This window comes from Prosopis cineraria, unplaced genomic scaffold, assembly GCF_029017545.1.
Source record: "Prosopis cineraria cultivar Desert tree isolate PC_DT_omini unplaced genomic scaffold, ASM2901754v1 PC599, whole genome shotgun sequence".
In the NCBI taxonomy this organism is placed as follows: Eukaryota; Viridiplantae; Streptophyta; class Magnoliopsida; order Fabales; family Fabaceae; genus Prosopis; species Prosopis cineraria.
Window position 1 is genome coordinate 28272 of NW_026555924.1, and position 17828 is coordinate 46099.

The 17828-nt window shown below is 29.0% G+C and overlaps 1 protein-coding gene and 5 non-coding genes across 6 annotated transcripts; 1 reads left to right on the plus strand and 5 right to left on the minus strand.

Annotated features, from left to right (window-relative positions):
- The first annotated feature begins 4487 nt into the window (after positions 1 to 4487).
- Positions 4488 to 6007, plus strand: LOC129297721 (photosynthetic NDH subunit of subcomplex B 4, chloroplastic-like). Its single transcript, XM_054936074.1, has 6 exons — positions 4488 to 4644; positions 4734 to 4778; positions 5168 to 5327; positions 5414 to 5469; positions 5541 to 5612; positions 5712 to 6007. Exons 1-6 carry the CDS (start codon positions 4546 to 4548, stop codon positions 5838 to 5840), a joined length of 561 nt encoding a protein of 186 aa, XP_054792049.1. The 5' UTR covers positions 4488 to 4545; the 3' UTR covers positions 5841 to 6007.
- A 1330-nt stretch (positions 6008 to 7337) lies between these two features.
- Positions 7338 to 7446, minus strand: LOC129297727 (small nucleolar RNA Z152/R70/R12). The gene has a single exon (XR_008590239.1). It is a non-coding gene; the product is annotated as a small nucleolar RNA Z152/R70/R12 (small nucleolar RNA).
- Positions 7447 to 7521: 75 nt separating this feature from the next.
- On the minus strand, positions 7522 to 7605 carry LOC129297726 (small nucleolar RNA R11/Z151). The gene has a single exon (XR_008590238.1). It is a non-coding gene; the product is annotated as a small nucleolar RNA R11/Z151 (small nucleolar RNA).
- Positions 7606 to 7702: 97 nt separating this feature from the next.
- On the minus strand, positions 7703 to 7801 carry LOC129297725 (small nucleolar RNA Z157/R69/R10). Its single transcript, XR_008590237.1, has one exon. It is a non-coding gene; the product is annotated as a small nucleolar RNA Z157/R69/R10 (small nucleolar RNA).
- A 486-nt stretch (positions 7802 to 8287) lies between these two features.
- Positions 8288 to 8366, minus strand: LOC129297729 (small nucleolar RNA snoR122). The gene has a single exon (XR_008590241.1). It is a non-coding gene; the product is annotated as a small nucleolar RNA snoR122 (small nucleolar RNA).
- Positions 8367 to 8726: 360 nt separating this feature from the next.
- Positions 8727 to 8812, minus strand: LOC129297728 (small nucleolar RNA R44/J54/Z268 family). Its single transcript, XR_008590240.1, has one exon. It is a non-coding gene; the product is annotated as a small nucleolar RNA R44/J54/Z268 family (small nucleolar RNA).
- Between the last annotated feature and the right edge of the window lie 9016 nt (positions 8813 to 17828).

Genomic DNA, 17828 nt, shown 5'->3' on the forward strand with positions numbered 1-17828 from the left:
GTTTGGGAGTGAAGTGTGTGATTCAGAAACAATTGATTGAACACCTTATCTGCGATTACGAAGTTGGGATAAGTTGGATATGGTGTCTGGCCAATCAGGGCAGAGGATGATTGGCGCGAATGGAGACGAGCTGGATTATGCTTCCAGGTGGATTCCTAGTAGCATGACACGTGTGACAACGAGTAATAATTCTCAAAACCAGAGGCCCGTTTGCGGTTGTTTCCGTGAAAAAATCTTTTAATAAGGGAAAATGATAATAAAAGTCGGATAACAAGAAATTTACGAAAAGATCCCACAAAAGCTTTTTGAAAATAAATTGTAAATATTTGTTAAAAATAAATTTTGTACCATACAGATTATATAATTAACTATTAAACAACATTCGAAGAGAGCAAAGGATCATAAAAGAAGCTTAGATTATAGGCTTTTAATCTTTATATTTCTTTTAGATCATTTGTTAATAACCTTGAATCATGATAGCTTGCAGATGCATAGCAAAATGTTTTGAAAGACAAGTTTTAGGCTCATGCACATACTTATGAATTTTGAACTTAGAAAACATTTGTGTGCATTTTGATGTTCTTAACCTCTTCCTCACAACGGACCATCCTACGCAAATTTTAGTAAATGTCATAGATTATTTTTAGTGCTGCATCTCAAACTCACAAGTATCCAAAAGTTCCCTCCTGAGTTTTAGAATTCCAAAGCACCTTTGATTTTGTGATGCTCAAAACATGTGAGTTCCAATATGACGTACGTGAGTCTTAGAGTTTCAATAGCAAAATGAACTTTTGAGGCGCTCAAACTTGCATGGGCATGGTTAGTGCCAGCATGAATTTTTGAGTTCCAAAAGAAAATTTGGTTCTAAGCACTCAAAACACATAAGGTTCAATTGTAACCCATGTGAGCTCTAGTATGTCAATATAAACCAAGGTTCTAAACTTCTTATTCTTGTGAGGTTGAAGTTTTTACCCTCATCAGTTTTGAATCAAAATTGTGACTTGAGTTCTTGTACATATTGATCCTTGTGTTGATTAATTTGTCCAACGTGCATTACTCAAGTTTGCTTTAGTATGAGCCTTGAACCCTTGAGCTTTGTCAAATCCTTTTTTAGTATTCAAAACGTATCTTAGCCTTACTGATGATTTGTCCAACGGTGTATTACTCAAGTTTACTTTAGTATGAGCCTTGAACACTCAAGCTTTGTCAAATTCTTTTTCAGTATTCAAAATGTATCTTAGCCTTACTGACGAATTCTCGATACCCATGTGTTTTTTAATGTGCTCAAGAGGTTTTTCATTTCTTGAAGTTATTCCTTGTGTGGTTTAGATTGTACCCACATGAGTTTTGGAGTTTCAGATAAACTTGTGATTTTGTTTGACTCATCTTCATGTTGTTTGGAATATGCCAATGTGTTATAGTCTAAGCCTTCTTGTCAATGTTTCTAAGCGTCTTATCCTCATGTTAGATAGCCTAACCCACTCGAGTTCTTAAGGTTTGAAAAGTATTTAATGCATTTCAAGAAAAAATGCACTAACTTAGTTTTTATTATTAGACATGCAATGCAGTGTCTCCAAATGTCTAGTTGAAATTTCTAACTGCTGTAATCATCCTCACACTATATATAAAACTTTATTTAAATGAGTAGCTAACAAATTTATGATGCATTAACTAATTTCTACCTACATTTGCATAAGTTTTTGAAAAGCTCTTTATTTCTAGTCTATAGGATTTTATTGTCATATCTACTCTCTGTGAGAGTTCAATTGAATTTTTTTTATTATTCATATCATCCCTTTGAAGAGAAAATTTATAGGAAATACTTTACAATTATCGTGAGAAAATTAAGGGAAGTGTTTCTTTGCTACGAGTTCAAAAAAGAGATTTCTTTGTGAGATTGTAAAGTACTCACCGTTTTTAAGGGAGAGATTATAGTGGCTCACAAGTGCACGCTTAAACTTGTGAAATTTAGTGGAGAAGATTTCAAAAATACTTTAATAATTGAATGTAAGTCAAGTGATTAAATTAAATCATGATCAATTGCCTTGTGCAGTATTTTTGTCTTAGCATTTCTATCCTTACTATTTACATTCAGCCTTTCAAATTCTCTCCATCTTGATTCTTGGCTTTAGAAAAATTTTGTTATAAACCTTTTTAGCACTTCGTTTTGACATCTTTGTTTTAAATACCTATTTTTCCTTTTCAAAACTTTTTTAATATGTGTCTGCAAGGATTTCAGAATTTTTATTTATTATCTACGAACTTTGGAAACTTGATTTAACTATTCTATTAAGTGTTTGGAAAACCTTTGCAACCAAGTTCTTGAAGTTAAACATAATTTGTTTTTAACAATCTTTCTATTTTATCTTTGCATAAGCTTATTTTGAAGAAAATCATTAAAACCATGAAATTTGGTGAAACACTCAATTTACCCCCTGTTAAGTGTAGGTGTCTAACCAAACAATATTAATTCTAACAATTGCAAACAAGAATTCTAACTATGAATTAAAAATTATATTTAAAATTTAAATATCTTATTTATTATTAAAACTCTTGAATTTATAATTATCTAAATCAATATTTATAACTTATTTTTCAAAAAAAATTTTGTCAAGGACCTAACTTTTCTTAAATTCATTGTTTTGAAACTTTAACATCATTCTCCCAAATAAAAAATATTTTGAAAAATTTTAAGATTTGGTTTAAATTTTTATTAGGATAAAGTATATATTTAGTTTTTTAACTTTACATAGTATTTCATGTTAATTTCTTAATTTTATTAACAAAAATTTCTTATATTGCATTTTTAAACATTGATAAATTATTTTTAAATATTAACATATTAAGTTTACTTTAAAATAAAAAAATAATTATTTAAAACTAGCAGGTTAGAGATAGAGGACTTTATAAAATTAAGAGGCCAAACAAAAATCTTATATAAAGTTTGAGGATTAAAGATAAGCTTTAACCTTTTTATTATTTAATTCAACAATTTCAAGCAAAAAAAAGTAATTTTTTATTATAACCAGATGTAAAAGAACTTTTATCTTTCAAAAAAATAATAAATTATATAAAAGGATCCAATATCAAAAATATAAATTTAGAGAAAATAATATTTATTGAAGAGGATATTAAAAATAATAATTATATAAAAGGATCAAATATCAAAAATATAAATTTAAAAATATTAAATTACTCTTAATCATATCTCATATATATTTTCTGACCACATCTCTTGTTGTATTTCAAAGTTACCAACAAAAACACATATTTTGAGAAAGAGTTATCTTTTTTATAACAAGAAAATAAATAACAATAAACTAAAATAAAGCCAAGAAACCTGTAATAAGTTCATGATCTCATCTACATTGAAAATTTCGAATTCTAAAGACTAGGATATGGTGTTTTGAAAAAATGTAATAATTTTTAAAAAGAAAAATATAACTTTAAATTCCTACACTCTACTCACATTTTGCTATTGATTTCAACACTTTTTTTATGTTTTAGAACCTGTTTAAAACTGTTTTTATTTTATTATTCTAAAAACTGGTGTTTTATAAAACATGTTCTAAGAAAAAAAATAATAAAAATTAGTGTTTTTATCATAATCTCTTGTTCTCCAGAATAATAATCCCAAAACGCCTAAAATTTATTTCAATTTTTATGTTCTCTAGCCTAATATTTTATTTTTTTATTCTCTAAAATACTTTTTGAAAACACGCTATCAAATAGATTTTTTTATTTTTTTATTTTAAAAAATAAAAATTGTTTTTAGAACATGTTGCCAAACAGACCCTCAAATCCCTAGCTTTTATTTTTTATTGTTTTATATTCCTCCAAAGTTCCTACACTTTGTTTATGAAGGGACCTAAAACAATAAAATAAAAATAAAAGTATAGAAATTAATAACAAAAAGCAAGCAAAGTACAGTGTCCCAAAATTATATTTTTTCTTTTTAAAAATAAATATTTTTAAATTATATTAATTTAAGTTTTAATTATATTAATTTAATTATTTAAAAGTAATTTTTTTTAAAATCATATTGATTTTATTAAACGCAATACTACTTTTATTTCTTCTTTTTTTGTATGTGTGAAATTAAAAACTGTACAACCTTATTTTTTAAAACAGTGTCCTCATAACTTCTGTGGTACTCTCACTTTAATTTTGAGGCATTATTGATAAATTTTATACTAAGACTATAGCTTGGTCCTTCATCTTAATTTTAATTTTTATGATCCTTTAAAATAAATTTTAGCAGCATAAGATCCCCCCCTCCAATTTTTCCTTTGGCATTTATTGATAATTTAGTTCTACAATTGAATTTTGGATTTGGTGTTTTTTGGACAAATGAGCCTAACTTGTTTCATGCAATAAAATTATTATTTGGGGAGAGTAGTGCAGAACTCCAAAACGACACTGAGGGGGAAAAAACGACACTAAAGAGGGTGGCTCTTAATTTTTCCCTTATCCACTCTCTCCCACATATGCGGCCACAGGCATAGCATAACAGCCAATTCCTATCCCTCTTTTTGGTTCAAAACAATGGCTGAAGCCATCATGGGTTTCACCATTTTCAAGTCACAGATTCACAGCTCATGTTTACAAACAAGGAGATTTGAAGCACACCCGTCTTCAAGATTGGTGAATTCCTCTTCCACTTTCTTTTCATGAGAAAATAACATGCAATTATGTTTCCAGTTTGAAATTAATTGGTTCGTTTTCTCTTGCAGCTCAAGCAGCATTCAGCCTCTACCTTTTTCAAAGGAACTAGGCCAGTAAGTTGTTCATGTTTTCTTTTCAGCTTAGGTACCTCTCTTTTAATCCTGGTGGAGATATAGAGTTATTCTATATATATATATATATATATATATATGTATATGTATATGTATGTATACTATCTATTAGAAATATTTTATTGAGATTTATGAAATATTTTGTATTCATTAGATATTGTTAAGATATTTATAAGTTATTGTTAGATTCATCTATATATTGTAAGTTTTGATAGTTTATTCAGTTTTAACCCTTTCTCTTTATTTTGATTAGAACCACTCCTGAATTTCTGCTTAGTGATTCATATATATTAACAGGATAAATGTCAGTCTCATCAATTCTTACTCAAAACTTTAAGGCATGGCTATATTTTTGGTTATTTGGATATTAGATAGAGAGAGGCAAAAGCAGAAGATCCAGCCCATGTAAAGTGAATGGATTGCCAGATTTGCCCCTGATGGCTGTTATCGTTGAGCAGATTGAAGGACAGATAGATTATATAACACAGAAATCTGTTTGGCATCTCAGTGATGAAGCAATAAAGAATGTCTGTGAGTATCAAATCAATGAACTTCCTCTGCTTCTCTTCTCCAATCCAAACTGTCAGTGTTTCATTTTCGCTCTCTTTTTGTTGCAGATTCATATTACACACTATTCACTATCTGGGGCTGTTTATTCTTTGGTTCTATGAAGGTAATCAATTAACTTCCTTGAATCATTTTATAGCAGAGCTTAATTTATTAATAACGACATATATGATTCAGGACCCCTATTATGACTCGGAAACATACAGAGGAGATGGAGGAGACGGTACGGGTAATTGGATTTATGAGAAGGTAATCTTCTGAGCATGTTATCAGAAAAAGCTAAGCTATTTGATATAGAAGTTATGTAAAAGAATAAGATCTGAAATACGTGGCAATGTTGGTGTGCAGCAAGAAAAAATGGAAGCAGACGCAAGAGAGGCTCTGTGGCGAGAGGAGCTAATAGAAGAGATAGAACAAAAGGTTGGAGGGCTGAGGGAATTGGAAGAAGCAGCCAAGAAAGAGGAACTTGTCAAGTGACAAAGTTTAACCAGCCAATGTTTCATTATTGTATATATATATATATATATATACAAGTTTATATTCTGCATCTACCAAAAGTGGCAGGCCATCCCACATTAATCATGTCATTTGCTTATGCTTCCAATGTATTGTTGGACAACAATAGATGATACTTGTTTTGGTCATTCTATTCTGGGAGATTCCTGTCATAATTAGTTCTGGTTATTCCACATTTACTAAAGTGTTTTGAAAACTAGATTAAACCCAAAGGCATGTTGGTCGCCTCCTTTTTCTTTTGCGTTTATTTGTATAACGATACATTTGACAGACATGAAATTTATTGTGTACGTTCGTAAGCTTCAAGGAAGAATAAATAAATGAATGAAAACATAATTATTGATTCTTTAGTTTAAATAAATACATAAATACAAAAAATTTTATTCCTTTAGTTTTTAAGTTGTTTTGGTATAGATCTCCATAATTTTCTTTCTTCACTCCAGATCTCTTTACTCGTCTACAATATTATTCTATCTATTTTTAAACATACCTAAAAGAACTGTTCTGTGCTGAGGTCGAATTTTGATTTCCAGCATCATCTACCATGATCTGTTTCATGTTTAGATTCGTCACCTCAGCCAAATTAACGCTGTGTTGATCACATGCCAACATATTTAATATCATTAACACCACTCATTATTCTCGGGTGCATTAAAAAATAGAGGTTAACATTGCACTAATGATAGTTTTTTTTTTTTTTTAACCAATAAGGAATATTGCACTCATGAAAACTAAAAAGGATACGATGCAACAAAAAATAACTGCAAGAACCTACAAGGACATGCAAAACACATTAAAATTATAAGCGCCACAAATTTTTTTTTTAAAAAAAAAAACTAACATCAATAGTACACGTCTTTTCAGAATCTTGAATCAAAGTCTTGACCCATCTATATTATTCACCCTGAACATTTGACACATTCAGGAGGATCACGACAGGATATAATCCAAACGAACTAGGAAGGGTTAAATCCTATCTAATCGCGTTCAGTTTACGGGATATTATAAACCAAAGAAAATAACAATATTCAGATTTAAAGAACATCCGACCGTCCCATAGTATCAGCATCTCAAGAATGTTAAGTATCTATGCCTTTATTGTTCCAAGCCTCAGGTGCATCCACTTGCTTCGCTTTGATGAATGCAATCTCGTTCAAAGTTCAGAACTAACACAAAAGTTGCCCAAGCAAAACCAACAATATGGAGTGTTTGTCGCGTTTCAAGGATCAAATGGTATTTGTGGATAAAGCATCGATCAGGATAACAAAATAATAAATATCAAGTTCAAGGCAATAAACCAAGAGAAATGATATCCTCCACCTCAAGGAATTGGTAATATACACAAAATTATTCAGTAACATAACAACCCATTTAAAACTGATTTTTACTATAGCCTAACCAGAGAGATGCAGACTCAATTGAAACAGTAATCACAATCAAGAAAATTAGCTAACATACAGTGCTCAGTGGAAGGAGAAGTCGTTAAACAAATGGGCTCACGGCGAAACCAAATGGTCACGTCCACTACCCAAAAACACATTCAAGTGTTTAATCTCATCATCGCACCAAAAGATAAATAAGACAACGTCCAAAACAGAATCTAGTACAGTATATTGAATTAAATGATATCTATAAAGAAAACAAGCTTCAGTGTGTGTAACAATCAGATCATTGATAGAAATCTCACTGAAATCCGCTAAGATAATTAAAGTATCATCACAAGCCAATTTCCTTCACCAGCTCAACAAAACATTCAAGACATTCGTTGGAGCGGGGGGGGGTGAACTGAGAAACTTGACAAAAGAAATCGAAAAACTTGCTTAAGGTGTGCTCAGACAGCCAAGGGTTTGTTAATCAAGTTCTGAGTGTGATGCCCAGATCAGAAACTCTAGTCCAATAAACTGCCTCATCACCGCACACTCCAGAAAACAAAAGAAAAAAAAAACAAACACAAAACAGAATCTATGTAGATCACAGCCATATTTGAAGTTAAAAGCTGATGATTTTCTTAACAAGTAAATTACCGCAAGCAAATAATAACTCCAACTAATTAAAGCCTTCATTATTATACCCGCGTAGATCGCTTTATCACATGAGATACTTTCTGGAGCCCAAATAACTATCAGGCTTCAACAGAAACATCATTCGAATCTCCGTTCTTGGCAAAAATCACAAGGCTTTTATGCAATCCCCTGCTTGGCATTTTGTCACTTTCAATGGGTAATGCATATAAAATCACGCATAAAATTCTAGACATTTTGGATTGTCACAATATCGTGGGGGAAAAAATAGCTTCTACTTTAAAACCTTTGATTTGAAAGCATCACTCAAATACATGCAGTTTGAGAAATAAAAAATTACTGACGAAAATGCAACATAAAAGAGACAACGCATTCCTTCTAAAAAACGGCCTCAGAGGTAGTGACAATTTGAAATTTCATCATAACCACGTCTGATAATACGTGCAATTTGAGTACATCATTGGCCAAAACATCATCAATAATTTACTTCATTACATACATTGTTGGTTAGATGTGTTTGATCACAATAAAAAACAATAATAGACATTTACAAGCTTCAATCGTGATTCTGAATCAGGATGGAAATATACTTCTACATGCCTATTTATAATACCTCATGTTCCGACAGACAACCCTTTTTCCTCGAGTTCATTAATATTTATCTCCAAAGCTTAAATCTATCTTAATGATGGATCTGGTAGGAAGAACTGGTAGTAAACATAAAATGAGGGGCACCCAGGCTTTTTGTCCTAAATAAATCCTAAACAATGAAGAAAATCTAACATCCACCCAAGACTTAGGTCTATCAAATAATGTTTAGTAAAATTGTGCATCAGAGAGATTCCCAACAGACAAATCATCATTCTCTTATAGAGTGCTGATGTCCCTGTCTATGTTGTCGTCACTTGCATTATATAATAGTTAAATAAAATCTTGAGCGAAACAAAATATAAATATGGTGCCTTGGCAATAGTTTTAATCACAGTAGAAATCATGAATGGCATCAACACAAACAGAGCACGTAGCTCTGCACAGACGACAGTCATGGTTCCCTAATTCACTTCACAAATGCAGCCATAACGATAGCTTAAATAGATTAATAATTATAACAATGATGCAATTAACCAAGACTTCAAATAACCAACACGCAGGGGTTGAAGACACAACCAAATCACGGAAAGTAAAAGCTGATGTCATAAAAAAAAAGAATGAACACAGGATACAAAGGTAGCACATGGATTTCATATGTAGGGTGCATAAAAGCTGTTCATGCGATTTCAAACTGCAAAACAAAGTTCTTCATATGTAGAGAAAAGTGAAGGACGAATGGATGCCTCAGATCAAAATTGATATCATAGAGAGGTAACTCTCAGTGTATATTTAAACCCATCACAGGCACGCACATGCGAGAGGAAGTAAAGAAAATCAATCACACGAAGATACAAGATCGAAAACCAAAAGTTTGAGCTATAAGTATGGATCTCCAGTAAGTAAAACAAATAATCAATTGGAATGAAACTTCAAACGCCACATTCCGCAATCCTAGTCTGGGTGTGAGATCGCCGGCGTTTAAATAGAGATGGACAGCACGAGGAATTAGGGCACAGAAGGAGGCCAAATGAAATCGTGGCCGTTAATCAGTGAGAAGGTTCGTGAAAGAGTATATCTACTTTGAGCCCAATGGATCAGGTCCAGAATGGGAATGATATGGACCCATGACCACACTTTATAAAATAAAAATAATGCCCAGTCCAAATGTGAATTTGGCCAAACCGGAAAGTATTCTTATGCTAATAGAAATTGGATTTAATAGAAAGGCTTAATATCTTTCAACTGAAACTAAAATCTGACGAAAATTTATATAAAAAAATTTAAGATTACATTTAAAAAAATTATTTTTTACATTCGGGCCTATTCGAGCTAATAGGCTCAAAAGCCCGATACCTAAATAAAAAATTATATCTTTAAAAAATATATAAAAAATAATAAATATTAATTAATTCTTTAAATTTTAAATCATTTTATACTAAGGCCTCGTTTGGTATGATAGAAGAGTTTTTGATAAAATCAGAATCAGAATTAGAATTGAAATCGGAATCAAAATTGAATTGAGTTTTAAAATTGTGTTTAGTATGAAGATGGAATCATGATATAATTTTAATAAGTATATGTATTTAAAATATAAAAAATCAAAATACCCTTTATTTTATTTTTTTAATGAAAAAATTAACAATAAAAAAATAAAGAATGTACTTTTAAAGCTCAAAATACCTTTTATTTTATTTTTTTAATGACACACAAACCAATTTCATGTTGAGTTAGTGGATTTCATGGTCTCTACAATGGAATTAGATTCCATCAATTTTGATGGAATCAAATTCCTTCAAGAAAACAATTCTGGTATACCAAACAAGCCAACTGAAGAATTTCATGTCCAATTTCATTTCCTTTTTCACAATTCTGATGTACCAAACATGGCCTCAAATATTAGATATTTGAATCCTCTACATTATTTAAATATTCAAAAAATATATTTTATATTTTTTAAAAAATAAGATTTGAGTATTCGAGCAGCTTGAATTTTAAAGGAATTGGGGCTGGGCTTACTATTTAAACTTTTTAAGATGTCAAGTTTATTTAGGCTTGAGCTTATTCGGGCAAAGCTCAAATTCACTCGATCCACCTGAATTTCCACCTTTATTACAATGTTGCACTAAGGTTTAAATTATTGTTAAAAGAAATACCTTCATTTAATACTTGACTAGAGCTCAAAAAGTCTACAAATGTGGAATATACTATAAAACTCGAAGGCTGATATTGAAAGGCAAAGAAGAAATGAAGAGTCCAAGAAACTCCAAAGGTTAACCCTAAGCCCTCAGCAGCGACCCTGAGCCTACACCCTGTCACTCCGAGTGGCAGAAGAAAAACATTATTCTCAGTTATCTTTTTTGGTTTTTGTTACTGATTATTTTCTTTGCTTTCGCAATATACTCAGGTTGCAGGAAGCTCTGAATTCAGAACTTTCGATTTATATATATATATATATATATATACACACACCTTTTTAAATCCCAGATAGTGAAGTTTTTCCGGCTCCAAATGGCTATTGACGGCTGTTTTAGCCTCCACTCAGTGGTTGAGAGATTTCTCGACCGTTTCCCAAAGCTTCAATCTTTTCCACAGTTTCATTCCCTGGCAAAAGAGGTATGGAGTATATTTCATTCTGGACTCTATTCTAGTTTGTGGTTAAGAAGGTATTAATAAAGGACGTGGACAAACCTTTATGTTAAAATGCATGGGTTTTTCTGCAGGGAAACTTGGTTACGGAAGAGGATGTTGTGAATAATTTCTCGGGTGTCTTTCTGCACCCTTCTTATACTATTCCATTGATGGGATGCTTCTGTCCGATTGCCCGAAAATTTACAGATAGAACCATTGCCCTTCTTCGGCTTGTGCCAAATTTAAGGTCTAATGTTCAGAATACTACCATGGAAGATGATTTTGTCGAAGTTTCAGACGAAATTGTGAATGTGATTTGAGTTTTATAGCCAACATGGAAGGGGTCTAGGTCTCATCTCCACAATGAGCACGGAAGACCTGCTACCTCATGTGCCAGGCCTGATTGTTTTGACATGTACTTAGGGGTAAAAGACCTTTCAAATACCCCTCGCTTACTTGTTTTCCTTTTCCTTTTTACTTTTTTCTTTTTCCTTTTTCTTTTTTCCAAGCTTGTCTTGCCGTCTATAATCTTGAAAAAAAGGAAAAAACAACAACAACAACAACTACATAGTACTTCCTCACTCCTAATTTATAAAATATATTTAGATAAAATTTTAAATATTAATAAAATTTATTAAATATATTTTATAATTTTATTTTTTAAAATAAAAATATAAATTTTTAAAAATATCTTTCAATACTTCATTTACGAGATAATATTAAAGAAAGAGAATATATGAAAAGAATAATATTAAAAAAATATTATTAATAAAACTTTATTTTTATTAAAATATTTTATATTTTGGGATGCCAAATCTTTCATAAATGTATTTTATTTTTTGGGATAGAGGGAGTAACAAAATTTGTCAACTTATTTTAATACTATATCAATATCATGTTATGTAAAAAAATATTAGTAATTTATCCAAAAAATTAGTAATTTTCATCAAAATAAACAAAAATATGTGCAATATATAAAAAAAATTTACAAAAACATTTATGTTCAAGTGAAACATACATACAAATAGCTGTTTAAGCCATTTCTTTAAGGGAGAATTATATTAAAGTCCTACATAAAAAAATTAATTACTTCAAGGTTCATTAATAGTTGAACTAAATTGTATTGACTACACAATATAATCAGTTGTTAATACAATTTAGTTCAATCATAAATGGACCTTACAATTAATTTTTTTATATGAGACTTGATTGTAATTCTCCCTTTCTTTAGTCCGATGAGAAAATCTCATTATTCATAACATGATATAAGAATTTAGTGTGCAATTTACATTCAACATTAATATTAATATTGACATGATTTATAGTGGTTAATTATGGACTAATGAGCATCATGCATCCTAAACTATTATATAATACCCTAAAATTTTTTTAAAATAATTAACTCACTATGGTAAAAAAAAACATTTATCATAGTAAACAAAAGTCAACTAATCCTTTTTTTTGAAATAATTTTGTAACTTAAAACACTATCATAATAGGAATGATAAAATAAACTAATTTTATAAAATATTTTACCTTTTAAAATAATTATCATGGTAAAAAATTAGGCTAAATAAGTACACTTATAGTAAATAAAGTTTAAACTTCTTAAATTGTCATTTTCAAAATTTGAAATCTCAAACATTGAAAAAAAAATAGAAAATAAGTGTGAAAGGTTTAAAAAACCCCTTTTAGAATTGAGAACATGATAAACAAAATAGAATAGAAAAATAAAAATAATTATACATTTTAAAATTTTATAACCACCTATCAATCTTTCCAAACAATACAAAACAATGTTACAACTAAAACACAATAATAATTTTATTTGGGTTACAGCTACTTAATATAATTTATATCAATAAATACAATATAAAAAGTATTTAATAATTGGCTTAGCTTGCACAATGTAACATCTTATATAAATTTTAACTTCCTATGTGTCATTAGTCCAAAATTTCATTTTTTTTTCAATTTTATGCTCCTAACAAGTGTAAATCATAAACCAACAATCAAAATAAAAAACTTAATCAATTTTCACAACAATTTAGTTATATAGCCTCATAATCATGTCCTTTTAAATTATTTAAAATAAATCAAACATCAAAATTACAATAATCCAAAGTATACTAAAGGTAGAAATAGTTTAAAAGGTATGATTATATCGTTACATTTATATAATTGGCAATAAACATAAAGTCCTAACATTGATAATATAATATCATTAAAATTATAAACCAAATTACCCAAAAAGAGAAAGTGAATTTACACCACTAATTAAGCTTCAAGGACTCCTCCAAGTGCCACCTGTAATTTTCTCCTAAAAATTGTTAACTATATAATGAGACTTAAAAAATCAATGCCAACTTATGATTACTTATGATAATATATACAAATAGTTATATGTGTGCTTATTAAATAGGGAAACAACAATCATATGATTCCAATACAAATACAAGAAATATTGTAATGTATGACAAATAACTATCATTATCTCCCTCCATTAATCTTAAGTTGTAACCCTCATTCGATGCTAGATTATTAGGCTAAAAGTAAAGTAGCTCGAGCCTTTAAAAATCACATATGGAGCTTTCAATAAAGGCATACCATGTGACACAAAAATACATCAATAAGAAGTCTCCCAACAGTTTTTACAAGAGTCAAATAATTTCATATTAACAATGTATAAATATATAATATTACAATCTTTATAATTTTTTTCATTTTCAATAATATTACAATATAACATCCCACTTTGCAAAAACATTTTAAAAAACATATTCACAATTCCATAACTTTTTCATAAACATAACAAAATAATTACTCAACAACAATTCACAAATTTTTTCAATAATCCCACAAATAACAAGGAACAACACTAATAGTAAATTAATGCATGGTTACTTCGTGGCTTTTTCACTAAATTAATTTTTACAATTTCTCTTTCACCACAACATTCACCAACAATACACTTTACACATAATATGTTATTTATAAATGTTAATTTTAATTATTTAAATAAATAAAACAATTTTAACAATAGAATTAGAGAATATAACATAATTTTTAATCCCACTATTACTACTAGTCTAGAGTTAGTACCTTCAAGAAAAATTTCTAACTCCTTTTCTAATCATCAATAAACACTAATAAGTTAAAATCAACTTTCAAACCAGTTTTTATAATCAAAATTTTTATTTTTATTTTATAAATTTGCACTCATAAATACTCAAAAATTATAAATTTGGTTTCAAGCTTAGAATCATTATTTTATCTTATCACAAATAATCATTTAAACTTCAACAAATTAACTTATATTTTTAGATATTTATCAAAAATATACTCATAAGAGTCTAGGTTTTAACTTATAAGTTTTAAATTTAAATTTTATTAACAAAATAATACTCCAAAACATTTATTATATTATCAATAATCTCAACAAATACATTTATTTGTCATAAATTTATTCTTTTAAAAATTTTAAATTTTTTACTATTACAAATCAAAAATTAAAAGAATAGATAATTAAAAAAAAATTTTTAAAGCACTTGTATAACCTTAAAAAGTTTAAAATGATATTCAAAATATCCTATTATGCATGAGGCTTCCAGCACTCTGCCTCTCTCCCACTCTTGGTCCCTTTCTCGGGCGCGTCGCGTCTCTGGAGCGAAGCAGAAGGAACAGGAAGAAGCGAAAGAAGAAGGTGGTCAGAATGTGTTTCGTGTGGCCATGTGAGGATTGAACAATCTTGTGGGTCCCACTGCCTTTTTCTCCTCCATCATTATATATGCATATTTTAATATCAATTCCCCCCTTTTACGGACACCTGTGGCTCCTTTTTTTTAAATATTTATTTATTTTATTATATATATATATATATTTTATTTATTTTCTAAAAATCTTAGTCAATTTAATTATCTTTAAATATTGTTTTTTTATTTTAACGCTAATGAACTTTAAAAATTTAAATTAAAATGTTACACATTGTGCAAATAATATCTTAAATTTTAAATTTTTAAAATGTGTAAAATTTCTCAACTTTTAAATTTTAAGTGTTTGAAAACTTTTTCGTTAAGTTGGATAATATAATTATTATTTTTTATAGTTATGGGACTCAGTCACACGCCGATATAATACTTATTTTGACTCTTAAAAATGATAGTCATTTTTTTCAACATAAGGGTGCGATTTTAGGAGCTCAAAAATTAGAAATTGATAAATTTTTTATATATTTTAAGAATTTAAAATTTAAAATATATTATACATGCAATAGTTTAGAAATTATAATATTCATTGATGAATTTATAACTAGTGCATTTTCTTCCTTAATGTATCAAATATCAAATAGCTGTTATGAGTGGGCATGGACGAGGTTGCGTCATTTTATTGACAAATTTAATTATTGTAATGCGGGTGAATTAATCGGCTTGCTAACATAAGCCCTTTGAAATTTCTGGCTACTTGTGATGTCACGGAAGAAAGGCTTGCTCTTCCATCTACAACTTCAAATGATGTACTTAAATTGGGATATTTTTTATGGAGATATCCCAAATCAAGTTTTATCTATTATGCAAGTACAAAACCCCTAAACCTACACAATGACGAGGCTAGAGATTCTAGGATAGGATCTCTAATGGTGAATCCTCGGTGAAATCTGCATATGAGTCAATTATGGAAAATGATTGAAATTTACGGGATCCCAAATTGAATGTGATATATATTAATTCTAATATTTTAATTCATATATGATCAAATACGATAGAACAATAATATGTGCATGGCTAACAAATTCATAATTGCTTATTATAGATATCTCAATCACCTCAAATGTAAACAGATGTACAACCACTAAATTTCAAAATCTTCAAAAAATACAGAGATAATGGAGTAAAAAAAAATGTATCGTGTGTTTAGTAGTTATCGACTGATCGAGTTAATTAAATAAAGATCGGATCAATAAACGCTTTATTAAATAATTAAATAATTATATTTCATTATCTCTGACTCAGTTAATTAAGAGATAGGGAATAACTGACAGCTATTATGTTGTAGGTTGAGTCTTTACTCATTGCGCTTACTTATGTAGTCTACTTATCATAGACTATACAAGATCATGAATCAATCTGTTTAAATTTATTAATAAATATTAATTTATAAATAAATATTCTAACAATTTAAAAGTGCTTAACAGGTGCGAGTCTTTTTATGGTTAGATATCGAGGGGCACTATTGATTAATGTAGAACGTGTTAGAATCCACGTGGCTAATAACGATTTATGTATGAGATGTGGCATGAGAAGTGAGGATATTAACCATGTTCTCAACACCTATCTTTAATTTAGCTCGTGATGTGTGGTGACTACTGATTCCTCAAAATAGATTGAATCAATTTCTTAACGAGTCCTTTGAGAAATAAATGCTGCACATATACGGGGATGTACCATTAATGACGACTTGATTTCTTGATTGCCTTGATCTCTCCTACTAATAGTTGTTCTTGAACGAAGGATACTCCACCTTCGTATATCATGTTTGTTGCATGAAACAACGAAGGGCTTATTTGGTTCTGTTTTCTGATATCTTTTTATGTTCTCAAACCAATTTTGTAATGATAATTTTTCAAAACAAGTTTTGAAAATAAGAAATAAAAGAACATGTTCGGATCATTATTTTTTAAAAATATATCTAAATGGGTGAAATAAGGGAAAAAAATAATTATTTTTATTGACATAATTGTCAATAATAAAAGCATGATAATTTTGACCTTTTGTCTAGTTTTTTGTAGAATAAAAAAGTAAACAAATATTTAAAAGATATTCTGATTTTTTTAGTTCTTCAGAACAACTTTTAAACTTTTTTTTAAATAGATAACAAAACATTTTCAATTTTTTTTTTGTTTTTCAGAATGAAAAACTGTTTAGAAAATAGGTAATCAATCAGGCCCTAAATTTTTCTATCAAATTGATTGTGGACTACTTATCACAACATAGTATTATCAGATAATAATTTACTTGGTGCAAATCCTTTATCATTGTTTTAACCATATGCTCTCCTATGCTGCGATTGTTTGTTCATGATACTTTACTTCTAATGTTTAGAGCACTATTGTTTTTTGCTTCTTACTCCACCAAATGACAATTAGAGAACCCAAGTTAAATGCATATATAGCTAGTAGAAATTTTTGGCATCACAATCACTTGCATGGTCAAAATCACACAATATCCTTTCAATTTATGCAATTCTCTGCTATTACAAAATATTGGAAAAAATAAATTAAAGATCACTAACCAAAATTTATATCAATAAAGAATCATTTGTTGTCAAAATTCGAATGAAAAACAAACCTGAATAGACTGTTATTAATTTAAAATGAGTTATTATTAAAATATAAATAAATATTTATTGATAAAAGACTAATTCAAATTAACAAGTATTCATTCAAATTTTGATAATAATTGATCATTGATTGATATAAATTTTAATCAACAGTCCTTGATTGTATTTTCTCTAAAATATATACATATTGAGATTAAGTGTTCCCGTAGTAAATCTCAAACTTCTCTAAACTACTATTATGTGTGGTATTTTTGGAGCTTGCATAAATTGACTGAACACTTCAATTGCAAATGCAGAATTTTGATAGTTTACCATAATATAAGAATAAAATATTTTGAAATTACAGTTATTTTTTTTGATTTTTGAAACCTAT

Excerpts from the sequence above, each read along its gene's own strand:
- LOC129297721 (XM_054936074.1), top strand. The coding sequence starts at position 4,546 with ATGGCTGAAGCCATCATGGGTTTCACCATTTTCAAGTCACAGATTCAC. Across the intron at positions 4,645-4,733 it reads CACACCCGTCTTCAAGATTG|CTCAAGCAGCATTCAGCCTC; the intron begins GTGAATTCCTCT and ends TTTCTCTTGCAG. Across the intron at positions 4,779-5,167 it reads TTTTCAAAGGAACTAGGCCA|ATAGAGAGAGGCAAAAGCAG; the intron begins GTAAGTTGTTCA and ends TTTGGATATTAG.